Source organism: Convolutriloba macropyga, chromosome 2, assembly GCF_964194025.1.
Source record: "Convolutriloba macropyga chromosome 2, txConMacr16.3, whole genome shotgun sequence".
Taxonomy (NCBI): domain Eukaryota; kingdom Metazoa; phylum Xenacoelomorpha; order Acoela; family Convolutidae; genus Convolutriloba; species Convolutriloba macropyga.
Genome location: NC_134469.1, coordinates 54342565 through 54370536, shown reverse-complemented (window position 1 = coordinate 54370536; position 27972 = coordinate 54342565). Strand labels below are relative to the sequence as shown.

The 27972-nt window shown below is 34.3% G+C and overlaps 1 protein-coding gene across 7 annotated transcripts in view; it reads right to left on the bottom strand.

The window, feature by feature from the left end:
- Positions 1 to 415: 415 nt before the first annotated feature.
- LOC142334498 (uncharacterized) overlaps positions 416 to 27972 on the bottom strand; it is a 653384-nt gene continuing 625827 nt past the window's right edge. For all 7 annotated transcript variants that reach the window (XM_075382580.1, XM_075382581.1, XM_075382583.1 and 4 more), the window contains 5 exons: positions 15124 to 15220; positions 14216 to 14249; positions 9419 to 9610; positions 1378 to 1516; positions 416 to 722 (listed from right to left, as the gene is read on the bottom strand). In XM_075382580.1, the coding sequence (XP_075238695.1) occupies positions 578 to 722; positions 1378 to 1516; positions 9419 to 9610; positions 14216 to 14249; positions 15124 to 15220 (607 nt within the window). In that variant the 3' untranslated portion in view covers positions 416 to 577. The remainder of the gene's footprint in view (positions 723 to 1377; positions 1517 to 9418; positions 9611 to 14215; positions 14250 to 15123; positions 15221 to 27972) is intronic.

Here is a 27972-nt window from a genome sequence, read left to right as displayed (position 1 = left end):
CTAATGCTAGATTTTAATTTTTACCGCATCTGGCCATGCCTTTCGGGCCATGGCCATGCCTCAGCGGCCTGTGGGACTTGATATGAATCTATCACAACCGAACGTGAGACCATTCCCCACCCCCCACCCCAAGTACATTTTTCTGTTTCGGCTTATCGCAATTTCTCATCCATTTTACGTTAACGCGCATATCCAATTTTAAAACATGGAGAATTTGTTGAGCAATCAGCCAATCAGAAAACAATATCCCCGTTTTCTCGACTGTGATTGGACAGCAGTAAAATTTCTATATTTTGGTACGTCTGCCATTTTCTCTAGCGCCTCTGTGAATAATAGTACCCCACCCAATAAATGTAAATTTCAGGACTGCGTGCCTTCAAGTTTAAGCTCCACGACGCCGAGGGACGAAGAGGGGTAGAGCAGTTACGTAAATTGAAGCTTAACGCAATTAATTACAATGCAACTAAAATACCATTAACTCTAAACTATGCTTTACATCTTTTTACTCATTGTTCAATGGTGTGTCTGTCTCAAATCAGTAATGTTGAATGTTAAATCAACTTGATGTTGTCTCTGTTCATATGATATATTGAGAGTTAGCTTCTTCGTAATTGGGTTGGTTCTTTTTGGATAGATCATTGGACAGGCATTTGGCTTTGAAGTTCTCGATGCCGGTTGGCCAGTCAGAGCCCAGATTAAATGTGGAGTAGATATACCAGTATCTGAAGAACACAACAGATTTCACGAATGGAACTGTTTCTTTTCTGTGTCACATATGAAGGTTTAAGGATAAAGTTCAAGAATAGCACATAAGCTATTTCAATTTTAGTTTCTATGGCATTTTAAAAAAGACTGGAATCCCTTGACCTAGAAACTAATCAAATATATACTTTTAAAGTCTTTAAAATTTTTAACAAGACCTTAATTTAACGCTAAAACAGCGGGTGTGAATTTTTAAACGCTAAAATAGCGGGTGTGAATTTTTAAAGCTCATAAAAGTAACTAAACTGAAAGTTAGAAGTTAACTAAACAAATACAGAAGACATTTTCCAGGAGCCTCGAGTAATATTCATATAATCGAATGCAAAATTACTGGTCTAATTTTTCACGTTACAGAGAACCAATTTTTCGGGATACTTCTCGAAACAATTTGTTTTTAGGTTGCATAAATCCTTTCGAGGAATTCATTGTTAAATATCTCAAAGCTTTATTGAACACTTTCACCAAATAACCTGCATAAATAACTTGAACCTGACAAATAAACTCTTTCATTGTCAAAACATACATATATTCTTGTTTATTAACTAACATCTATATTAACAGACGATATTTTAATTGAATCGGCTACTGTTATCAATATGAAGTATGTGCTCTTACTTGTCGAATGCTTTCCTGACGTTCTGCTTGAAAGTGTCTAAGTCTGCCTCGTCGTGGACTCCACTCGACGACTCCTCGTACTCTCGTATAATCAACTGCATCAGCATCAGACTCACGGCCATAAAGAACCCCTTTATACCTAGAATTAAGTCAAATTAACTTCAAGTAACCAATAATAGATGATGAGAATTTGAGCTTAGCGAAAATTCTACTAGGGTCTATTTTCATTCGCGGCTATTTTCCAAATCAATTCAGTTCACCCCAACTATTATTTTGTCACGTTGCTGGGAAAAAAAGACTAAATAGATCCATTAATGACAGCTGGCGACAAGCATTACTATCGAAGCAATTTTCTCAGCTAAATAAGACAAGGATGAAAACAAACGTGCGTTTGCACAACGCTCCAACCCAAGAAATGATAAAACATACCCGGCAGATTGCCGGAAAATAGCGACCGTTGATTCCCATTCGTAGTGAGACCACACAGGGGCTAGTATCAATACCAATAAGCATTAGAGATGGTAACTAAGAACAAAGTTCGAGTAACGGGCATCTAAAATCGGGCTTTATGGGTTTATCCCGTTTCTATTTCTAATGTCGTTTTTTGATACTGACTCTGTTCATTTTTAATTGGTTTCCTGAGCAACTGCTTTCTAAAAACACTTTTAGCAGGAGAACACAACTAGCCAAGAGAAGTCAAGATTTCACGCAAATTGTCGAAAAGGCGGCAAAATGAGGTAAAGCGAAAAGTTTTTATTCGGCGAAGTAAAAAAACATAGCAGGACAAGTCCTGAAATTGAAATACAATCCAAAGAATTGAATGAAAAACAGACCTAACGTATTTGACCAGCAGATCAATTGAGCAATCCCAGTCAAAGAGAAAAAATCTCAAAAGTTGAGATCGTAAAAGAATCAAGCAAACTAAACAAAATAACAATAATTGCTAACAAATTGCTAAGCTTTTAATCTGAAGGCCATATATGACACAGTTCAAAAATTTGCCACAAAAAGTAGCCAAATTCTCCAAAAAAAACTGAGAAGCGCAAAATTTAAAGAAAGTTTTTAGATTTTGCTGAAAAAAATCTTCAAAACAATTTTTGCGTCTCTGGCGTTCTGCTAAGTAACCCGTCTGTGGGACAGATTCGTAAGCCAGTAAAGATAGTTAAAATCAATAAATGACAAAAAACCAATCAAAAATTTTAACAAAATCTTGACCCATCAAAAATTTTAACCCCAATTTGTGATCTCTATCTTCAGAACCTTTCCCTTGCCTAACGAGACTATCCAGTATTCCTATTTTAAGCCTTAAGTAATTTCAATGGCTCATTAAGATCCATAAACTTTTAACAAAAAATTTCCGAAACTCAAAAGTTGCCGAATCTCAAAATGCCGAAAATCAAATTTTATCAAAAAATTGCCAAAACTCGTGTTATTAAAAAGTTGATAACGATTCCATTACCTCTAGCAACTATGCAGTAATTCATTACCTCTAGCAACTCTGAAATGACTTTGAACCATTTATTTAAAAACATAGCCGGCAGATTGCCGGAAAATAGCCGCGATAGACGCATGTGGCCTTGCATGAATTGAAACAACTTTCGAAAAATAGTACATACCAAAACCATTCACGAGAAATAAAAAAAACTTGAAGTCAATTCATGTTTAACTATGCTCTTTAAAACAACTTGAATTAAAAACTAGAAAGAATTAAGGAATTTTGATATATTAATATGGTACACAAAGTCAAAAGAAATTTCCTTTGAACAAATAATAGTATTGAAATGCTAGCGAAAACAATAGGCAAGTCATAATAGACAAGAAAACTTGCTTAAGATTATAAAAAAACAAAAACTGCAAAAAAATAAAATCTTTCAAGTTTCAAATCCCACTTAAAGCACATAACAAAAAAATCAGCAAAAAACACAAACTCGACTAAAAACGAGCAAAATAACTGAAACATAGATGGCGTACTGCCGAAAAATAACCGTCGTTGATGCAAATCTCGATTGACAGAAAGAGGAATTTGTTTCAAATGTCAACAAGTGTTATAACTGGAGGTGCAGTTTCGGTTAGATTCTGAAAATATACCTAATCAGCTTCTAAACTTAAGGCTTTTAAGCATAATAATAGTGCCAGCTAGCGATCGCTCGAATGATCTTTGATATCCTAATGGACTATGACTTTATCGGTTTATTCCGGGCTTCATCGGTGTCTTTTAATTTTGCTCTTTTAACCTTGGCCGTAATCACTTCATTGTGAAATTCAATGAGTGAAAAAATATAAAATCCATTCAATTGAAACATTGAGTAAGGTAAGTCACGAGTCAAACGCGAAAGTCGTGAATTACTTAAAACGGAAAATGTGCAGGACAAGTTAAGCGGATTAAAACATAGCCCGCAGATTGCCGGAAAATAGCCGCGATAGACGCTTGTGGCCTTCCATGAATAGAAACAACTTTCGAAATAAGATACACAGATTGACCACAAGTCCTTTCACAGACCACTAGACTTTTCATTTAGATTCGGACAGTCATTTTTACATACGCTCTATAAGGAGAAAGCCCTAAAGACAAAAACCAAAGACTCTAATACTCAAGAATTAGGGCATATACGTTTGGCACAACTTAGATGCACACTATTGATCTTAAACTAGTAAATGTTCATAAAACTTAAAGTTCATTAAGTGAGTTCAGCAGTCATTTTTTGAGCGAGGTAAGTCACTGAAAAAGTCAATTCCAAGAAGTCAGGGTAAGACGAAACAAAAATCTGTTAGAATAAGTTAAAAAACATAGCAGGACAAGTCCTAGCGTACAATTCAAAGAAATTTCATTGACTAAACAAAAAACTAGACCTAGAACGGACTATGACTGAATTGAAAAAACCAATTCTAAAAAGTCAGATTAAAAACAACAAAAAATAGGAGATCTATGTCAAAATGCCGCTGGCGAGAAAAAACCACTAGCGAGAAAAGTCAATCTGATTCTAACAAAAAACTAGGCCTAGAATGAACTATGAATGGATTGGGAAAACCATTTTGAAAAAAAATCCGATCGAAAAAACAGTAAATATCAAAGTGAAATTGCCGCATGTGAACAAAAAACCACTAGCGAGAAAAGAAATTTTTGTTCAAACGCCGTTTTCTCACTCTACTTCAAAATTAGAACGAAATAAATTCACGCCGCATTTCCTGTTTCGGCGTGACCAAAATCACTACTCCAATTTGACTTCAAAAATCATGAAAATGCGTGAATAGATCTTTAAAAAAGACAGCAACCCAATACAATTCAAATTCTTTAAATTTTCAAAAATAGGAGCGCAATAATAGCCGCCTGGAATTGCTAAAGCGGCTATTAATAATGAAATTCAGATTGCTTTGTCTTGCTTGATTTATGGGAAGTCAGCTAATTCTGTACAATTTTTCTAATGCATTTTGCTCGCTCCCTTATTGTCGGTTGTCAGTGCTCCGACCCCTCTTGGGTTTTTTTGTTCTGTCAATTTTCGCCGATCGATATATTCATCGTAGAGAGTTGAGACTGATATCATTAGAAAGCTTGTACAGCTTAGAATATGGAAGAAAAGATTTTTTTTAATTTTCGCTTTCGACAGGGAGTTATCGAAATTTAAACTTCTGAGAAAAGTAGAGTGAACATGTTGTTTTTATTCACATTTTCCGAAATTACTGCCTAAATTTTTGTCAATTTTGATTATCAAAAAAAGCAGAATTTATTTTTGAGTTTTCAACTAACAAAATATCTATATCTACAACATTCGAAAAACAAATTGTTCCTAATGGACATTAAGCATTATCAGGGCTAGTTTTGGGCCAATCGTGGACTGTTACGACCCAAAAAGAAATCGGAATGTAATCAGCCGGTCTTTTTTTTTAAAAGACCTTTTTTATTAATAAAGAACATAACATATCAAATCAGAGCTCAGAAGTGATAGGTCCAATTGGCTTCCTAAGCAACTCCAAGCTAATGCCTTTAGTTTTTTACTTGAAAGTTTATGGTCGTTTCGACTTTTAAAAATAATTGATTCTTAAATAAATAATGGCTTAATGAACTTTTCCTCTATTTTCTTAATTTGGCCAACTTGTAGCTTAGTGTCAGCAAAGAAAGAAAACTTCTTCATTCTACTGATTTATATTTTAGTCTCGATTGCGGTTTTAAGCCTGAAGTTACTGTTTTCTGACTTTGATACTACTAGATTTCAGATTTTCGTGTTTTTAGATTTTTGCCAGTTTTTCACGTTTTCTAGTCTTGTCAAAATATAACATTATTGACAGTTCTCATACCACATTATAAGCGTTCAAAAAAGACAAAATTGAACATATAAAAATTCTGAAAGATATAGATTATTGTTTTAACGGCCTCGACACTCCTTTCTTGAAGAAATTAATTGAATTTTCAAATTTTGTCTTTAATTGTCATTCTTACTTTGTCGTTTTGGTCGTATGAAATTTCCTCTACAGTGATAGGTTTTGTAGGCTTTTCGTCAACAAATAGATGAGCCGATATTCTGATATTCGTAGATAGTTGATGGCTTTCATGACTATGAAAGCTATCACTTTCCAAAACTAAAGAAAAACTTTTTATTTTCGCAATTTTGTTCCTTTTGTTGTCTCTTTGATTCCTAGTCTTGTTAATTAGTGGTCAGACATGATAATATTGGTGTCAGTGGAAGGTGTCAAAAAGGATTGGTGTCACAAAATCTGATGTTTTTAAACAGCTCGTTATGACTTTACTGCTTCGACCCGGGTTTGCACAATAAAAATAAATTAATTTTAGAAAATTGTCACATTTGACGTTCATTTCTTAGAGGTAAGAAACATTATGAATAGTTGCAGGTCTCAAGGGCTTCCTTTTGACGAATAAACAAACCTGTTTATTTCATTCTGTGATTAATGGCTTTCATGACATAATAATTTTTTCGTTAAAAAAATAACCAAAATTAAGTATTAATTAGTTTTTGCTTTTTTTCTTTCTTTTCTATTTGTGACCTAGCCTCCTCAAAAAGAGGTCACAAACTACATTATCGGTGTTCGAAGAAAATGCAATCCAGCATATTTTGAGGGCCAAAATATGGCGTAACGGCTTCTAAATTGATTTCTGGCAAGTTTTCTTTGATTTTTTGTTTGTTGTCTATTTGCCGTTCTTTTTGTAGCCGTATAAAGAATTGAATACCGACAGGTCTTAATGCGCCTCTCTAGCGGTAAAGGTGACCATAAACCTGTTGGATGCCTCCGGTTGATATCTAATGGTTTTCATTACTTCGAAATTAATTTTAAAAAAAAATAAGCGAATTTTTATCTTTACTATATTTTGTTCTTTATCGTCTTTATCGCCTAATCTTGACTTTGTTATTAACTTTTGTTTCGTACCTGAATTTTTCCATGTAATTAATGTTTGTTGTTGTTTTTTGATTGTTTTTGCTGTTCATCTTGACCAGCTTTCTTAATATTTGCACATCTCATCAATGTATTGCATCGTTTTTTACTCCACTGAGTTATTTGCTTTGGAGACTATCTTTTCCTTCTTTTTATTTTTCATTTTGTTACCTAATCTCGTTAATTACAGGTCAAATATGACATTATAGGCTTCAAGGGAAGGTGTCAAAAAGGATTGGTGTCCCAAAATCTATTTTTTAAAGAATTCGTTATGACCCTACTGGCTTCGACACCGGTTTTTCAAAGTAAATTAATTTGCTTTTTGTCATTCTTGACTTTCTTTTTATAGACGCAAGACATATTCTGCATAATTGCAGGTCTCATGGGCTTCCTCTGGATGAATAAAGGACCCTATTTAAATATTTGATTTTGTAATTAATATCTGTCATAACTTTGGATGTAATTTTGTTTCGAAAAAATCAAAAGTATTATATACTTTCGCCCTTTTCTCTTTTTGAGTACGCGTTACCTCACTAATGAATGGCAACTAGTCTCACTAATGATTGGCCACATACTATATTATCGGTGTTTGAAGAAAGGTGCAATCGAATATATTTTTGAGGGCTAAAATGTGGCTGGACGGTTTTGACAAGCGTTTTCTGGAAAGTCTCAATTGAATTTTTGTTTGTTGTTTTTTGTTGTTCTTTTTAGCCTCTTAAAAAGTTGAATAAGGACAGGTCCTAATGCTCTTCTATAGAAGCATTGGTAATCTTAAACCTTTGGGATATTTTACTTGATTTCTAATGGTTTTCATTACTTTGAAGTTAATTGTTTTAAAAAATGAGCGAATTTTTTAACTTTACTGTTTTTGTTCTTTTTTGTCTAATTGTTACCAAACCTTTATGGACTGGTCCCATATCTTTTCTGGTGATTTATAAATTATTTTATTGAGTTTTAGGTTTATCTGACGGTATGTTGACTTTGTTATTAATTTTTGTTTTTAAAACGGACATAAAGTTTTTGATGTAATAAATGTTTGTTGTTGTTGTTGTTTGATTTTGATGTTCGTCTTGACCCGCTTTCTTAATATTGGCATATCACATCAATCTAATGCATCGATTTTTTCTCCACTGAGTTATTTGCTTTGGAGGCTATCTTATCGTTCATACACAATTTTTTTGAACAATACTTGGGCTTTTTTGGGATTCCCAAAGAATATTTGGGTTGTTCTATCTGTTCCTTATTTGGTAGACAATTATGCCAAAATTGTGGATGAGCGGGGTCGGAACCTTATGTGCCATCGCACATTCCCGAGCCTCCTTGTTTAAATCAAAAACTAAAGTGTCTTTGACGTCGCCGGCTCCATTTGCAGGATTGCAAATATTGAGTATTAAGGTAAATATACAAGGTTTCGAATCATCCATAATGTTTGTGTCAAATGAAACTCGAAATAACAGTTAGCAATGTCTATGGGTGCAAACGTAATCTGGTGGTTCGTAAAAGAGCCACCCAAATCAATAACTAGTAAAGTTAACCAAAACATGAAATGGGGCAAAAAGCCAAATAGGGAATTGCGATGAGCCCAAAGAAAAAGTAGAAACAGTCAATGGATAACAGGACTCATAGAAACCGACTCCAAAAGTGAGTTGTTATGTGTTGCGATGAACACAGTGTTCGGCAGATTCTTCTCTTTAACAAAAACGCACCAGGAGGCAAGCAAACAGAAGAAAGCCTAGATGGCACTGATTTGGCGTTTCGACAAATGTGATGTTTACAAAGGTGCAAACGTTTTTCATTCGATTACTCCTTTTTCTGTTGCTCAACAAAAAGGTCACATCACAATATCTGAGACGTTTTAAAGGAGTGCTGAAAAAGGTGAATTTTTTTCTTGAAAATTGAGAACGCCATTATTTTCGAAGTCTGAAAATTAAATTAGGCTCTAAAATATGATAAGATTCTTGGTACAGGTAATTGATTGGATACATCTTATCTCAACACATGCAAAATTTACTCAATGTTGAAGAAAGTTTTGCTGCCTCCAGCTGTCCTGTAAAAAGCACTGTAAATTCTGTCGAGATCCTCCAGAAAAACATGCAAGAAATTAAGGAAGGCCATTGTCTGTGTTGCTAAAAGGCACTATTTAGAATTTTTGAATTGGTCTGTTCTATGACTACATAGTCTCATGTAGAAAGTGTCCGTGTATGTTCTTTCGTCCATTCGAAACAGCAAAAACACAGACCATTTCATGCTGAAAACGCCTCGGTTTGCACTTTCGTGCGATCAAAAAAATTTAGATTTTCTAGTCTATCTTGTCAGGCGCTCACATCCAGACTTAAATGCTTTCAAAACTTTTTTGCTCTCCTCGTTCAGAAGGGCTCGGTTGGAAACTTTTTAGCGTGCATGATCGACCTATTGCCATAAGTTTACATATACTATGCATTTAATTCTGTTCGGATCTTAGGAGAAAATTGAATGAGAATCAGAATATAAAAAATGATCATGCTGCCAGAAAGGAACTAGGTGCAATTGTGAAAGTACAGCATCACGTCGAGTATACGGGAACTCGGAGTTTAATCTTTCCTCATAACAAAATCACCATTAGCAAATTTTTCTGAATAAGCTTTCCAAGCCGGAGATTAATAGTCGGCCAGCTTACCAAGTGATTTTCCTCCGATCAGCAACATGACTTTGACCACACGTGTGTACACCGCCGTACATTTACCACAGCCGTTCCCTATATCCAGGAGCCCTGACACTTTCCGAAGCTTCTTCTCATCTCCTCCTGTCTCCATGATTTCCACTACTTCCGCAGAGCAGAAATTCGACTCCAGAACCTCGTTCAAGTCGCCTGAAAGCAAACGAGAAGCGCATGTTAGAAAGTAATAACGCAGATTTTTTTTAACAAAAAACATTTTTCTACAGGAGAGAAATAATTTCCAGCAAAAGAGGGTATGTTTTAAAATGAATATACACTTTACCAATCAAGTGTACTTTATAATACTTGATTTTAAAATAATACTTGATCTTCTCAAAAATGCAAGTACGGGCAAATTTTTCACGCTGCTTCAAGACTACATTCTAGAAGGTAAGGAAACCTACGGAATAAGCCAAAAGTTCAGTAGAAAACGACATTAGAGAAATCAGAAAAAACTATTACAAAAATAATGCCCTTGAGTAAAAGATCAACGAACACAGTTCTCTTTCTCTTTTTATTCTTTTTTTCCAAATCAGTTATACCACAACATTAAGAGGGGGTAAAGGGAGGGGGGTAAAGGGAAGGAAAGAAAAGGAGGGAGAAAAAAGGGAGGAAAGGGTAGGAAGGGAAGAAGAGGAGAGGGACAAAGAAGAGAAGAAGGAAGAACAAGTGGGAGAAAATGAAAAAAAAAAAACGTTTTTTGTCTTCGATTTTCTTGTTTTTTATCTCTATATATTTTAAAGAAAAACGATAAACAAAAAAACGAACGCGAGGGACAAAAAGAATGAGCGAACAAATTTGCCCAATAAATCTAAGATTGTTAAGACGAAATCCCGAGCAACTTGGAAGTTTATTTGGAAGACATTGACCAAAAACCTTCTGTAATTATATTCACAGAAACATGGAGCAGAACTGACATCTAAACTAGAGCTTATACTCTTTCAATGTCTATTCCAAAAGAAACATAAAATTTCGACGGAATTGATGGAGGTGTAGGAGCATTTCTATCAGACAAAATGAGAAAAATAAACACAAATAAGAGCAATATACGAAATGTTCAAAGTTTAAGTGCAAAAATTGCTATCATACCACCGACATTTTTATAACGTTCTTATAGATCACAAATTTATCAATTTGAGAAAATTTTATACTTCCCATCGGATCACATAAAGTCCTTAGATGCAAAGAAATAAGAAAAACACGTTGTTTGTTGGGATTTTAATATAGATATTTTACAAAATAATAGAAACAGTTCAAAATTTATAGAATTGCTGTCATACTCTGGACTAAACTTAATCAATGCAAACTTAGTAACACGTGAAACTTCTCTTTCACACACAGCAACTGATCTGTTTTTTCTTCAACAGTGCGCAAAGAGTCGCTGAAATAAACAAAATCCGAAAAAACCGAAAACCCATTAATTAGATTAATTCGTTAATATTATCTTTGCAAATGTAGCTTTAACTTTTATAATCTTATTTAAAGTAAAAAAAATCTTAGGTATCAGCAACAAAAAAATGCATTTAAAAACTCCATGTACACAAAAAATTTCGCTTGCTCAGAAAACTTATTACAGCTCAATTTCTCGCTCACTGGAAAACAGCGGAATGAACAAAATAACACTCAATTCGCTCCGCTCTTAAAAATTCTTCAACAGTTAAACCCCAACTTTAACGCGCGCTGCATTTCTTTTCTAACACTCGATTGATTAGAAAACATATCACCATACTAACTTTTGGTTCGTCAAAAATACAACGCTCCATTACAAATTAAAATCTTTGAGTTGCATAAAATCAAGAGTACCTCAATATAGCTACGCTGAAATTGCAGCTTCCCAGGTACAAAAAACAAGGAGGCTGGGAAGTGTGCGTTCGCACATAATGTTCAGACCGCGCTCAAAAAGGTTTTTGACTTAAGTGTCCACCAAACGAGGAAGAGATAGAAAAGTTTCAAAGAATCAATGTTGCAAAAAACCAATAGTACTTCAATATTTCTACGCTGAAATTGCAGCTTCCCAGGTACAAAAAGCAAAAAAGCTGGTAAGTGTGCGTTAGCACATAATGTTCAGACCGCGCTCAAAAAGGTTTTTGACTTAAGTGTCTACCAAACGCGGCAGAAATAGAAAAGTTTCAAAAAATCGATTAATTTTTGGAAACAATTGGGGTAAACATAAAACCCTTTTGATCTCAAAATATTATACCAATTAAAGAAAAACACATTAGCGGGCCAATCATTCCTGATATTAAGGAGCATAAGAGACTAGACAAGCAACTAAATCAAATAAAAACAGCAAGCATTACTTACGACCAAAACTCAATGTCTACCTATTTAAAAAACTAATGCAAAAAATAAATTACTATCTAATAAAATACTAAACTAAATGACTTCCATCCAACCAGAAAAGAATTGTCACCTGAATTTATTGAGAATAAACAACTCGTAGTCATATTTAGAAAATACGTCTACAATTTATGAAAACGATTATAATCGAAGTCTTCAAAGCCATTACCCATAAACTGAAGTCCTTCAGTGGCTTCATTAGTGAAGATTTAAAAAAATCATTGAGACCTGTCATTGTCCACAATCTCATTAAACTACAGGCAAGGACCAAAAAAGTCAATTCAATTTTGTGAAGAAACGGTGTCAAAGACAATAAAATCATAATTTGATCACTAAAATAGTTTTTTTGAAAAATCAATTGCACCTTCTTTCCACGACAGTGAAGACATTGGCGACTTCTCATTAACGTGCCATTAATGTTAAGATAGCACAAAACAACATGCGAATCTCAAAAATTGGAATTTGTCAAAACTTTTCAAAAAAAATATTAAAACTTGCAGTATCATGGCCAAAAGCCGTTGTTTAAATAATAAAACAGCAACGAAGACTAAAATAAAATTCATTTTAAAGGGAATGCGACTTCCCTTTGCCTAGACTACGCTAAAAGGTGGCAGAAACAGAATTGAATGTGGCAAGTACTCATTTTTTAAAACCAAATAATTTAAAGCGGCAAACGAAAACAACCGTGAGCTTTCAAATGAAATAAAGGTAAAAAGAGTAACTTGCTACTGCTTAGGAAGCCAACTGGACAAGGCATTAGTAAGACTGAGCGAGAAGACTACAAATTAACAACGAACACAGGTAGAAAAAAATTCCAAACAACTTTACGCAAACGTTGTTGAAGCCAAAATACCATCTGCTTTCCGCTGCGAATAACCTGAGGAAGGTTTGATTTGAATTCATTGTCTTCTGTAACTAACATATACAAAAAACCAAAAAGCAAATGTATTTGGAAAAAAAAATATAGAGCTGACAATTACAGTGCGCATATTTTTTAAAGTACAAAATTTCACATTTAGACCAAAACTGGTCTTGCTCTTGCTGCTTCAGCCTTAAAAGAAATAAAAATTGGTCCTTAGTTAAATGAAAGAGCTAATTGGATCAAAAAGTCAATAACAAAGATCATTGATAATTTTGGATATATACAGAGTTAAACTACCTAAAAACAATAATGTAGCAATTGATAGCATTAGATAGTTTCTTTGATAGCTCCATCATCACCAAATCAAACATTTCATTAATTCGATTTAGTCACAAAACTACAAAAAGGACATCCAATTCTAGCGAAACTAAGAATTCATCTAAAATGGAAAAACGAAAACAAATAGTCGGAGCAACAAAAACCAAGCGCTTCACGCAAAAAAAAACCCACAGGATTCATTCAAATGAACCTCATTTGAACGTAAATGGGACATGTTTTTATTTGATCTTTTCAATGAAAACAGACTTGCATTTAATTGGCATGAAAACATAGCAAAAATAATATGAAAAAGGACAGATACAAAAAACAATCCGAATCCTTTTTCATTACAAAAGTTAACGATGAGACCAAAACTGGCCTTCCTATCGCTGCACGCTTGTTGAAAAACTCAATTTTTCTGAAACGTTCCGTAGTGTTGTTTTTGCAAACGAAAATCAACAAATCAAAAATAAACTATGCATTTTTTTAAGAAATCAGTAAATTAGCGAAAAACTGCTATTTCCAGAAAACTTTCTTTTGAACCGGAGGTACAATAAGCTCATATCTGAGCAAACGAAAATTCTGTCAACAGTTTTTATGTCTGCACTATGGGTCAAACTGGACAAAAAGGCCAAATAGGCAAATTTGCTTCCATTTTATCATGACTTTTCGAAAACTTAGCTGAAAATTTAGCAAAAAAACAGTTGGTTCGAACGATTCACCAACTCTTTTTTATCTTTAAATGTAGAACCAATGATACAGTCGTTAAAAAATTTGTACTTTAAGCAAAAATTGATCAAAAATAAGAAAATATTTAAGCAGAAATGACGAAAAATTTGAACAAAACAACTGAAGTTAGGCCAAACCTTCGTATAACTCCTGGTAAAACGCCAAATTAGAAAAAAATCATTTTATTTCGAAATTCTACGCTTGACAAGCTTTCTGATGATACCACTCACAGCCCTGTACAATGAATAAATCGATCGACGAAAATCGATTTAACAAAAAACACCCACTTGATTATATAGTTCCTCCCCATATAATGGGGTCGCAACAATAATTGATATTTCCCATAACAAGGGGACTGATAAGGAAATAAGACGCTGAAATTAGACATAGTAAGCAACAGTTAATTGATTTGAGTAGATACTGTATTAACATTTTTTTCGACTTTTTCCAAAAATTTTTAATAGCCAGGACAACAGCATCTCAATGAATTAAGAGCGAAGATTGCTAACCTGATGAAGCAGAGTCAACGTCACAGAAAGAAGACTGAAACAAAAAGACGGTAATGTTTAGGGCAATATGAGTATCGTCAGTTTTGACAAAGAGTGCAGGCAAATACAATCTCTATAACTTCACAAGCTTTGTTCTGCTTTTGTTTACAGCTCGCTTAAGCTGAGGGAGGGTCGTAGTAAAGTGAATGTAGAGGCAGAGGTTGGGGAAGGGGGGCAATTGCACTTAACACCCTAACTATGACTTTTCAGAAGTTTTGGTGAACTTCACATCTATAGAATAGCAGAGCAATTCAAAAAATTATTGATTAGACCCGATCGAAAAATTTGGAATCTAGAGTTTGGTAAACTTGATTTTATTACTTGATCACTAATATACTCTGGTACAAAGTTAACTAAATTCCCAGGACTGTTTGTGACTGATATAATCTCAATTAGCCTAAATATTGATTTGAGAAACATATCTACTAATTAATTGAGAACCAATTCAGATGCCAAAGAGCCTTTGAGCCACCCTATTGGTTAATGCTAATCTGCGATTTCTCTTTTTAATCCGCAGTGCAAAGACTTGAAATTTTGGAACTTCTGTGAAATTTCAATGAAGTTTCTTGTCTGCATGCTTCTCTTTCTTCCAATTGCATGCTTTTACAATGCGGAATTGAGTTAAATTGTTTCGCGAGAATTTTTCCATTATTTCGTAATTATTATGTGCTGTGAACGTCACCTGTTTTACAATTGAAAAGTGATGCAAACTGACAAGTAGTGACGAAATATTGGCAATATAAGCCGAAAATCTCACAATCAACTATTTGCCAAGAAATCTTACAGCCGTGAGTAGATCAATGTCTAGTAGAGTACCAATCAGATAAATTTGTTGATGCCATACGGAGGCAAATTGTTTATGGAGTTACCTTCATATCATAATAGATTGTGTGCAGATGATCAGTACACATCAACCGGCCACTCTGTCCTAATAGGAGTCCTTCATCATCATCGGACTGCTCCAGTCTAAATTGAAAAACATCACAACATCAAAGTGCGCGCAACAAGAAACAGAACAAAGGTTTAATGTATAAAAAAAATTTTATTCCTAAGTAGTTGTAACATATTATTTATTGTAACAGGAGTGCCCAGAAATGTACAGACAGCGAATCAAAATGTAGTAATATTATATTACTATTTAGGATATCTTTTTTGGCCAATCTCGACCAAGAAGAATAAAAGGACCAACAAGAATAAAGATTTCAGCCGCTAACTAAGTTTTATAAATCTAATTTCTCGCCGGTTGATGGCACCATAAGACGCGTAGTTGCTACAATTTGCAAGCTGCTGCATGCGATGGTTTTTTTATTTTTAAGCCAATTTTTGTTCTGTTCCATAGTTTTTTAGCCGGGCGGGTAGATTACTCCAGTCCTTAAGAGCTTTTTTGACAATTGAGCGCTCAAGTCTTTGACTAGTAATTTTGGAGTTAGAAGAGCGTTTCCAAGTTCTTTTGTGCTCGCTAATACGCCAGGTAGGGAATGTATTCTCTTCTAGTCTAAATGATGGTAGGAGTTCGTTTTTTAGCTTCCAGAAGTAGCCCAGTCTTTTCCATAGACAGTTTTCCAGTTTTCTATAGACATGATTGAATATTTAGTTTTAAGATCTCGTTGTTGGACCATAACGTGCTCGAATACTCTTATTCAATTGTTTCTCTAAAGTTATTAGGTCTTTCTCTAAAGCTTGTTGTTTCTTTAAAGTTTTTAAAGTTAAATTGTTTCTCTAAAGTTACTAATTGTTTCTCTAAGTTATAATTGCAAACAATAATAACAAATTGTTCCCTGGCGTTAAAATATATCCACAGATTTCGTACAACAAAAATTTAGTATCACTAGAGCGGACAGGTTTAGATATATGTCAGTAACTCCGACAAAGTCGCTGAGACAATTGTCGCATTCCTCGCAAATCAAGTCGCGGTTCGAGGAGTCAGTCAGAATTTTGAAGAGTCACGCAACCTTGCATGGAACACGTATTTTATGTTTTAAAATCTAGCACTAAATTGGGTAGGCGACTTCCTAGGAAAATGTAAGCATCTAGGACTTATTCACGCATTCAACAAGCATTCTTTTTTCAAATGTTCTCTGTTAAGCGAAGATATGGAATGCTCTTTTCGAATGCTTGTAATAAACACGCCTTATTTCTAAATTGCTCCAACCCACAATTTTATGTACCACAGTACTTTATGTTACTCTGTATTTATTTTGTTAAGTCAATTTTCGCCTATCGATATCTTTTGAGGAGTGATACAAAAGGAGTACCACTGCAAACTCTTGAAAAACTGAACCAATCCTTAAAGAGATGTTTTATAAGTTTTTTTAATTCTTCAAGAAAAATGTAGGCCGGAATTTCAACATCTGTCACACTGACAACATTTTCACGCTTTGTCTGCGCTTATGTGATATAAACCCTTAGATAATGGATATTAAGAATCAAGCAGTTCGGGAAAATGTTAATCGAAGTTACTTGATTATGAAGCAGGTTAAAAGAAAATGATCTAGAAAGCAAGGTTAAAACAACAAATTTTAAAAACTGCAAACATAATTAAACTCAAAAACTAGAGTGTTTAGAATCCAAGAAAAAGAAAAGTTGACGTTTACATGAGCGTCTCATTGCTTCCAAATTGAGGACAGGTCAGATATTGTTCTTTTGAATTAAACCTTTTCTGAGAAAGACATTTAGCATCATCTGCTACCTGAAAATCGAAGTTTAAGTTATTCCTTATTGTCTGAAAAAGAAACGGGCGATCAGTAGCAAATTATGGGGGGGGGGGGGAATTGAGACGCATTTTTTCACGAATTTCGGTTTCCTTTTGATTTATATCCATCAAAAAACTCTAGCTGTCAATCTTAAGAGCTAAGTGCTATATTAACAACACGTTTTTGTATAATTCCAACAGTTTTGGCAATTACAAGCATATATTAGACTCATGGATGCCATTTTCAAGCTGTTTTTGACACTTCGCTTTTCAAACGCGCTTTCAGCAACCTGTATTTGTTTTCGAATTTGTGAGGACTAAAGGTAATTTTGTTCGGCGCAGTTAGAATTTCTGTTAGTATTTGCGAGCTGTTTATTTGATTTCTGTTGAGTTCTTTCAATAACCGCTGAAATTGACTAAAATGCCGACCATTCCGGGTTTGCAAGGTTAAGCTGTTTTTTGATGTATTGTATTAGAAGTGTTTTCAAGATGAGACACCTGAATGCTTGATAAGCTAGTCTTTGAAGAACCAAATGAAATAATTTTGTTAAAAAATAGTTTTTTGTCTGTGTTTAAAATATTACTTATTGTTTTTGTCGTTTGCTGAATCCCCCAATGACCAAACACATCGATGAACAGAAAATCTTTGAACAACAAGAAGAGAGGCTTGAATTTATTGAGAAGTGTTTTGCGTACCGTGACCGGTCAATTGGCCGACATACAAATTAGCCGACACATCTTTTAGCCGACACTTGAGCAAATATAACTACTCGAAAACGGTGACGTTCAACTATGCCGACGTAATACCATGCCGATTATAAGAGTGCCGAAAATTTATTCATTTTTCTCCCGATAAATTTCTAAACCAATCAAATCACTTTAACTAAAATGAGCGCGAAATTTCTGAACCAATCACAATGAAGTTGTGAGATTTTGGATTTTATTAATTATCAGGACAAAATAATTGGAGGGAGAAATATTTAAAACAAACAATGATAATTGCGGGCCACGGCCATGCCTCAGCGGCCCGTGATATTAATCTATCACAACCGAACACTGACCAGCGTGCCCTGGTGGCTTTGAAAACAACAGTCGGTTAGCATTTAATTGATAATTAATTGGTAATAGCAGTTTCAAAATTTATCGGGTGAAAATTTGAATAAATTTTCGGCACTCTTATAATCGGCATAGTATTACGTCGGCATAGTTGTACGTAATCCTCGAAAACCACAGTTCACGATAACTACCCGCGCATTAAGCGGTAAAATTAGCGTCCCTTACTTGTAAAACAGTAATTGGCTATTACTGCTAGCTAATTTGGCCATGCCTCAGCGGCGCGGGGGACTTGATATGAATCTATTACAACCGAACAAATTATTACGGCCGAACATAATAAGGTCGACGCTTCGATTTAAATTACACAGTTTCGATTTCGGTCTTTTTCACGCCGTCTTAATAAAATCTGCCGGCCAATTGGCGTGTCTTCTAATTTGCGCGTGGGCTAATACCCCTAGCCCCTTTGAGTACTTTTATCATTTTCTTTGTTTTTTCTACCGAATGGCAAATCATTCATTAGGGGAATTTTAATTGCATCAGATCTTTAGTTCAGTATATAAATTCTGGACGATACTCGGAGTGAAGAATCTGCAAGATAATAATAAAAGCTTTTGCTTTAAAATAGAATTTATTTCAGATGGAACAGTTTAAGGAAGCAAATGGTTAATTCAAAATGAATAGTATTTCCTAGGAGCCAAGTTTAATTTCAAGTTCAATCCAGATTTCGGCTATTGTTTTTTTTTTACAAAACTTGGTCAGACATAAATTGTTTTGCTATACCGACGTTTATCACTTTTCCGACATTTTGCATGATATCTTTTTTAGTTCTCTGGGATAGTTTCATTCTTGGTTCAATGTACTAAATCGCCATATAAAGAAGAGTACATTCGCAAGCCAATGTTGAAACGTGATGTCAAAAATGAAACAGAGAAACACAGAAGAATTTTTAGATGCCAGTTACTTTTTAGTGAGTCTTAGTTACAAAGTTTCAGTGCTAACAGATATTCGCATCAGTCCTTAATCATCTCGTTATGAAGCAGCAGTAGGCCTAGCATGCCGACTATGTACCTTTTAGAATTGAGTAAATTTTTATCGACTTGATGTCAAGTTGATCAATGCCATTGTCTTGTCGTATCGTTTCACATAGTTCGTCCAAATTTGAATTTCAACAAAAACCAGTTTATTTAAACATTCCTAAAAGTGAGAGACTGTTCACTTAAAAAGATCAGTCTGCAAAATTTTGAAAAGTTTAACAAAAAATTTCATCAAATCATTCCGATTCATTAAATTTTCTGAAAATCATTTAGAATTCAAAGTCACTACATACCTCCAGAAGAAACGGGCGATCAGTAGCAAATTATGGGGGGGGGAATTGAGACGCATTTTTTCACGAATTTCGGTTTCCTTTTGATTTATATCCATCAAAAAACTCTAGCTAACAATCTTAAGAGCTAAGTGCTATATTAACAACACGTTTTTGTATAATTCCAACAGTTTTGGCAATTACAAGCATATATTAGACTCATGGATGCCATTTTCAGGCTGTTTTTGACACTTCGCTTTTCAAACGCGCTTTCAGCAACCTGTATTTGTTTTCGAATTTGTGAGGACTAAAGGTAATTTTGTTCGGCGCAGTTAGAATTTCTGTTAGTATTTGCGAGCTGTTTATTTGATATCTGTTGAGTTCTTTCAATAACCGCTGAAATTGACTGAAATGCCGACCATTCCGGGTTTGCAAGGTTAAGCTGTTTTTTGATGTATTGTATTAGAAGTGTTTTCAAGATGAGACACTTGAATGCTTGATAAGCTAGTCTTTGAAGAACCAAATGAAATAATTTTGTTAAAAAATAGTTTTTTATCTGTGTTTAAAATATTACTTATTGTTTTTGTCGTGTGCTGAATCCCCCAATGACCAAACACATCGATGAACAGAAAATCTTTGAACAACAAGAAGAGACGCTTGAATTTATTGAGAAGTGTTTTAAGTGGTAAAAGGCTTTGCGTACCGTGACCGGTCAATTGGCCGACATACAAATTAGCCGACACACCTTTTAGCCGACACTTGAGCAAATATAACTACTCGAAAACGATGACGTTCAACTATGCCGACGTAATACCATGCCGATTATAAGAGTGCCGAAAATTTATTCATTTTTCTCCCGATAAATTTCTAAACCAATCAAATCACTTTAACTGAAATGAGCGCGAAATTTCTGAACCAATCACAATGAAGTTGTGAGATTTTGGACTTTATTAATTATCAGGACAAAATAATTGGAGGGAGAAATATTTAAAACAAACAATGATAATTGCGGGCCACGGCCATGCCTCAGCGGCCCGTGGGACAAGATATTAATCTATCACAACCGAACACTGACCAGCGTGCCCTGGTGGCTTTGAAAACAACAGTCGGTTAGCATTTAATTGATAATTAATTGGTAATAGCAGTTTCGAAATTTATCGGGTGAAAAATTGAATAAATTTTCGGCACTCTTATAATCGGCATAGTATTACGTCGGCATAGTTGTACGTAATCCTCGAAAACCACAGTTCACGATAACTACCCGCGCATTAAGCGGTAAAATTAGCGTCCCTTACTTGTAAAACAGTAATTGGCTATTACTGCTAGCTAATTTGGCCATGCCTCAGCGGCGCGGGGGACTTGATATGAATCTATTACAACCGAACAAATTATTACGGCCGAACATAATAAGGTCGACGCTTCGATTTAAATTACACAGTTTCGATTTCGGTCTTTTTCACGCCGTCTTAATAAAATCTGCCGGCCAATTGGCGTGTCTTCTAATTTGTGCGTCGGCTAATACCCCTAGCCCCTTTGAGTACTTTTATCATTTTCTTTGTTTTTTCTACCGAATGGCAAATCATTCATTAGGGGAATTTTAATTGCATCAGATCTTTAGTTCAGTATATAAATTCTGGACGATACTCGGAGTGAAGAATCTGCAAGATAATAATAAAAGCTTTTGCTTTAAAATAGAATTTATTTCAGATGGAACAGTTTAAGGAAGCAAATGGTTAATTCAAATTGAATAGTATTTCCTAGGAGCCAAGTTTAATTTCAAGTTCAATCCAGATTTCGGCTATTGTTTTTTTTTTACAAAACTTGGTCAGACATATATTGTTTTGCTATACCGACGTTTTTCACTTTCCGACATTTTGCATGATATCTTTTTTAGTTCTCTGGTATAGTTTCATTCTCGGTTCAATGTACTAAATCGCCATATAAAGAAGAGTACATTCGCAAGCCAATGTTGAAACGTGATGTCAAAAATGAAACAGAGAAACACAGAAGAATTTTTAGATGCCAGTTACTTTTTAGTGAGTCTTAGTTACAAAGTTTCAGTGCTAACAGATATTCGCATCAGTCCTTAATCATCTCGTTATGAAGCAGCAGTAGGCCTAGCATGCCGACTATGTACCTTTTAGAATTGAGTAAATTTTTGTCGACTTGATGTCAAGTTGATCAATGCCATTGTCTTGTTGTATCGTTTCACATAGTTCGTCCAAATTTGAATTTCAACAAAAACCAGTTTATTTAAACATTCCTAAAAGTGAGAGACTGTTCACTTAAAAAGATCAGTCTGCAAAATTTTGAAAAGTTTAACAAAAAATTTCATCAAATCATTCCGATTCATTAAATTTTCTGAAAATCATTTAGAATTCAAAGTCACTACATACCTCCATGCAAAAATTGACGTTTGATAGTTTGCAACTCTTCCAACGCGAAGCATAGTGAATTGCAGTTTTATAAAATTAATTAAATCCAAATAGGAACGCTGAATATATATTCACATCACCTACCTCAAACAGTATACAGTAGCTTCGCAGAAATCCAACAAGAGAAAAGTAGAAGGGAAACAAACAAAAAAATTTGGCAAAAATCAATTCTCGTTAAGGTCTATGATAAAATGAGACGTCGAAGACACTGAACAGTTAACCAAACCTTCAAATCCTTAACAATAAAAAAGCATCAATCATTGCAAATCATATACCAAATTTTTATATATACTTATTAGGGAAAAAGTAATAAAAGTAACAACAAATTCAGACAAAAATTTAAAATTTATGAATGTCAGAAGTGTGAAAGTCAGTAAAATCAAACATACCCAGCAGATGACCCGAAAATAGCCCCCATGATCCAATAACACCGATTGGGATAGATCGACCAGAAAAAAAAGGATAAAATGATTGATTGTTGTACAAAAAGATTTTTAAAGTGCGAACTATTTTGATTGAATTTGGTAGTTATGCATACTCCTGTTTCCTCATCAGAAGATGCAGGGATCTCATTAGAGATGTGAACAAAGACTTGTAAGAATAAAGTTCAAGTACATCTAAAATTGGGCTTCATGGGGTTTATCCCGTTTCTATTTTGAATTCATTTGGTGAACAAATGATGAAACTAGCCTAGAGAAGTCAAAAACATTTCATGCAAAATGTTGAACAAGCTGTAAACTAAGGTAAAGCGAAGCAAACTTTTATTCGACGAAGTAAAAAAAACACAACGGGACAAGTCCTGAAAAACAATCAAAAGAATTGACTTACGTACTGACCTTGATGACCGTAATTAGAAATTTACAGCAACAACATCAACATTATAAAACTCAAAAAGCCCCTGAACCTATATGCGAAAGAAAAATCTTATATATGAACAAAAATCTTAGAACAATTTCTTTTTCCCAAGAATTAGTCGTGAAAAATCAAAAAAACCGATTGCTATGATCTCAACCTAAACTAGATTCAACTACTACTGGTTAACAACCGAGGGACTTTTCCATTAATAGGATCAAGTCATAAAAGAGTAATAATAACAAATTCTAATCAATAACAAAAAATTCAGTAAACTCTATCGAAAAACGGAAAGCGTACAAGTCATAGAAAAAGCAGATAAAAAACTGAGACGTTTAGTTAAATTCGACTAACTTAGGCATCCTTAGCAGCCGACGACGAGACTTGTCATTAAGGAGAATAAAAAAAAGGAAAACAAATTAACAAATAAATCTCGAAAACCTCAAAAAACATTTAAGTTATTCCTTATTGTCTGAAGAAATGGGTGATCAGTAGCACAATATGGGGGGAAATTCAGACGCATTTTTTCACGAAGTTCAGTTTCCTTTTAAATTATATCCATCACAAAACTCTAGCTGTCAATCTTAAGAGCTAAGTGCTATATTAACAACACGTTTTTGTATAATTCCAACAGTTTTGGCAATTACAAGCATATATTAGACTCATGGATGCCATTTTCAAGCTGTTTTTGACACTTCGCTTTTCAAACGCGCTTTCAGCAACCTGTATTTGTTTTCGAATTTGTGAGGACTAAAGGTAATTTTGTTCGGCGCAGTTAGAATTTCTGTTAGTATTTGCGAGCTGTTTATTTGATTTCTGTTGAGTTCTTTCAATAACCGCTGAAATTGACTAAAATGCCGACCATTCCGGGTTTGCAAGGTTAAGCTGTTTTTTGATGTATTGTATTAGAAGTGTTTTCAAGATGAGACACTTGAATGCTTGATAAGCTAGTCTTTGAGGAACCAAATGAAATAATTTTGTTAAAAAATAGTTTTTTGTCTGTGTTTAAAATATTACTTATTGTTTTTGTCGTGTGCTGAATCCCCCAATGACCAAACACATCGATGAACAGAAAATCTTTGAACAACAAGAAGAGACGCTTGAATTTATTGAGAAGTGTTTTAAGTGGTAAAAGGCTTTGCGTACCGTGACCGGTCAATTGGCCGACATACAAATTAGCCGACACACCTTTTAGCCGACACTTGAGCAAATATAACCACTCGAAAACGGTGACGTTCAACTATGCCGACGTAATACCATGCCGATTATAAGAGTGCCGAAAATTTATTCATTTTTCTCCCGATAAATTTCTAAACCAATCAAATCACTTTAACTAAAATGAGCGCGAAATTTCTGAACCAATCACAATGAAGTTGTGAGATTTTGGATTTTATTAATTATCAGGACAAAATAATTGGAGGGAGAAATATTTAAAACAAACAATGATAATTGCGGGCCACGGCCATGCCTCAGCGGCCCGTGGGACATGATATGAATCTATCACAACCGAACACTGACCAGCGTGCCCTGGTGGCTTTGAAAACAACAGTCGGTTAGCATTTAATTGATAATTAATTGGTAATAGCAGTTTCAAAATTTATCGGGTGAAAAATTGAATAAATTTTCGGCACTCTTATAATCGGCATAGTAATACGTCGGCATAGTTGTACGTAATCCTCGAAAACTACAGTTCACGATAACTACCCGCGCATTAAGCGGTAAAATTAGCGTCCCTTACTTGTAAAACAGTAATTGGCTATTACTGCTAGCTAATTTGGCCATGCCTCAGCGGCGCGGCGAACTTGATATGAATCTATTACAACCGAACAAATTATTACGGCCGAACATAATAAGGTCGACGCTTCGATTTAAATTACACAGTTTCGATTTCGGTCTTTTTCACGCCGTCTTAATAAAATCTGCCGGCCAATTGGCGTGTCTTCTAATTGGCGTGTCTTTCTCAACCTTCAAATAACAAAAAGAGCCGCTTAAATTCATTGAGAAGTGTTTTAAGTGGTAAAAGACTTTGAAAACTTGTATCATTTTTTTTTGTTTTTTTCTACCGAATGGCAAATCATTCATTAGGGGAATTCTAATTGCATCAGATCGTTAGTTCAGTATATAAATTCTGGACGATACTCGGAGTGCGGAATCTGCAAGATAATGTTAAAAGCTTTTGCTTCAAAATTAGAATTTATTTCAAATGGAACAGTTTAGGGAAGCAAATGGTTAATTCAAATTGAGTTGTATTTCCTAGGATTCAAGTTTAATTTCAATTTCAATCAAGAGTTCGGCGATTGATTTTTACAAAACTTGGTCAGGCATAAATTGTTTTAATATACCGACGTTTGTCACTTTCCAACATTTTGCATGATATCTTTTTTAGTTCTCTAGAATCATTTCTTGGTAGAATCATTTCTTCAATACTAAATCGCCATATGAAGGAGAGTACATTCGCAAACAACCTGATATGAAGAAAGCCAATTTTGAATTGTCCAATATTGAATTTCAACAAAAGCCAGTTTATTTAAACATTCCTAAAAGTGAGAGACTGTTCACTTAAAAAGATCAGTCTGCAAAATTTTGAAAAGTTTAACAAAAAATTTCATCATTTCATTCCGATTCCTGAAATTTTCTAAAAAATCATTTAGAATTCAAATTCACTGCATACCTCCGTGCAAAAATTGTCATTTGATAGTTTGCAACTCTTCCAACGCAAAGCATAGTGAATTCCAGTTCTATAAAATTAACTAAATCCGAATAGGAAAGCTAAATATTTTTCATATCACCTACCTCAAACAGTATACAGTAGCTTCGCAGAAATCCAACAAGAGACAAGTAGAAGGGAAACAAAAAAAATTGGCAAAAACCAATTTTCAATTTTCATTAAGGTCTACGATAAAATGAGACGTCGAAGACACTGAATAGTTAACCAAACCTTCAATTCCTTAACAATAAAAAAGCATCAATCATTGCAAATGATATATCAAATTTTTATATATACTTATTAGGAAAAACGTAATAAAAGTAACAACAAATTCAGACAAAAATTTAAAATTTATGAATGTCAGAAGTGTGAAAGTCAGTAAAACTAAACACACCCAGCAGATGGCCGGAAAATAGCCCCCATGATCTAATAACACCGATTGGGATTGATCGACCAGAAAAAAAAGGATAAAATGATTGATTGTTGTAAAAAAAGATTTTTAAAGTGCGAACTATTTTGATTAAATTTGGTAGTTATGCATACTCTTGTTTCCTCATCAGAAGATGTAGGGATCTCATTAGAGATGTGAACTAAGACTTGTAAGAATAAAGTTCAAGTACATCTAAAATTGGGCTTCATGGGGTTTATCCCGTTTCTATTTTGAATTCGTTTGGTGAACAACTACTAATTTAAAAAACTTTGAGAATAACTTTCAGAATAACCAAAGATGAAACTAACCTAGAAAAGTCAAAAACATTTCATGCAAATTGTTGAACAAGCTGTAAAGTAGGTAAAGCGAAGCAAACTTTTATTCGACGAAGTAAAAAAACATAATGGGACAAGTCCTGAACAACAATCAAAAGAATTGACTTAAGTACCGACCTTGATGACCGTAATTAGAAATGTACAGCGAAAACATTATAAAAATCAAAAAGTTCCTGAACCTATATGCGGATGAAAACCTTATATATGAACAAAAAACATTAAAACAATTAGACAATTTCTTTTTCCAAGAATAAGTCTTGAAGAATCAAAAAACCGATTGCTATGATCTCAAACCACAGTTTAGATTCATCTACTACTGGTTAACCACCGATGAGAGTTTCCATTAATAGGATCAAGTGATAAAAGAGGAATAATAACAACAAATTCTAATCAGTAATCAAAAATTCGGTAAAATTTATCGAAAAACGGAAAGCGTACAAGTCAAAGAAAAAGCGGATCAAAAAACTGAGACGTTTAATTCAATTCCACTAACTTAAACATTCTTAGCAGCCAACGACGAGACTTGTCATTAAGGAGACTCAAAATAAGAAAACAAATGAACAAATAAATCTCGAAAACCTCAAAAAATTTGATAATATTGAAACGCATGAATGTCAAAGCCATAGAACGAAAAAGTTTTGAGCTGAAACAAATAAAACGATTAAATTAATAAATATTAGCAACCTATGAGACCTGTCCCCAATGAGATGAAAGATAAAACAACAGAAAGTACAAGAAATACTCTCATAACTCATAAAATTTTTAAAATATGTTCAGAACAAATAATGTTAAAGCCATGAAAACCAAAAACCATAAACTCCAACACTAAAATTAATTTGAAAAAACCAGATGAGGTTTGAACAGATCTTAAGAAAGACAGCTTAAACATAGCCGGCAGATAGCCGGAAAATAGCCGCCGTCTACGCGCTTGAAGCAGATCGGGATTGAAGCAAAAAGAGAAAAAAGGGATAAATTGACCAAATTTTTGTTCTATAATTTTTAAAAACTGCTCTAATTCGGCGTGCAGTTTCAGTTGGATTCTAAAACCATACATTATTCAGCTTCTAAACTGAAAGCTAATAAGCTCAATACCAATGTCAGCTAGCAATGAAATTTGATAACCTAATTCTCAATGACTAAATGACCGGGCTTTATCGGTTTATCTGGTCTCTTTTGATTTTGGTCTTTTGACCTTGATTGTATTCACTATCTTGCGTAGTTCATTGAGTGAATGGATTTAAAAACCATTCAGTTGAAAATAGTGAGTGAGGTAAGTCAGAAGTCAAACGTGAAAGTCGCTTAAAGTCGTAAAACGAAAAACGTGACCAAAAGGTAAAGCGAATTAAAAGGAGAGCTTCAAAAATAATAGCCGTTTGAGAGGCTGACGGCGGCTATTAACAATAAAATCCAAATACTTTGAAATGTAAAAAAAGCAGCGCTATAATAGCCGCTGTGGAGATGAGGTCGGCTATTAATGAATACAAACTAAAAGCATTATATAAATTAACTTTTGCCTAATTACAAGATGAGAACTGTCTCTAATGAGATTCTGTAAAAACATATTTTAAAAATGTGGTCAAAAATAGAACCCCGGTCAAAATATTTTAAAACAAAAACTGAACAATTAGACTGACACAATCTTATCTCGTTGGAAAGCGGGTTGAACCTGTATTTACTCGTACTTATTGATTGCCTAGAACCCAATATCAATAACAAACAGCCGTAAAACTGAAATAAATCACGGATGTTTTCAATTGCTCTCAAAAAAAGTTTGTAGCAATTATATTAGTCATGCGGTCATTTTTTATGCAATTTTTTCCTTGACCGATTTTTTGCAACACTCTTTTAAATTTTCAACCTCAAAACGGGATAAACAAGTAAAGCCCGAAGTTCATTAAGCGGCTGCGC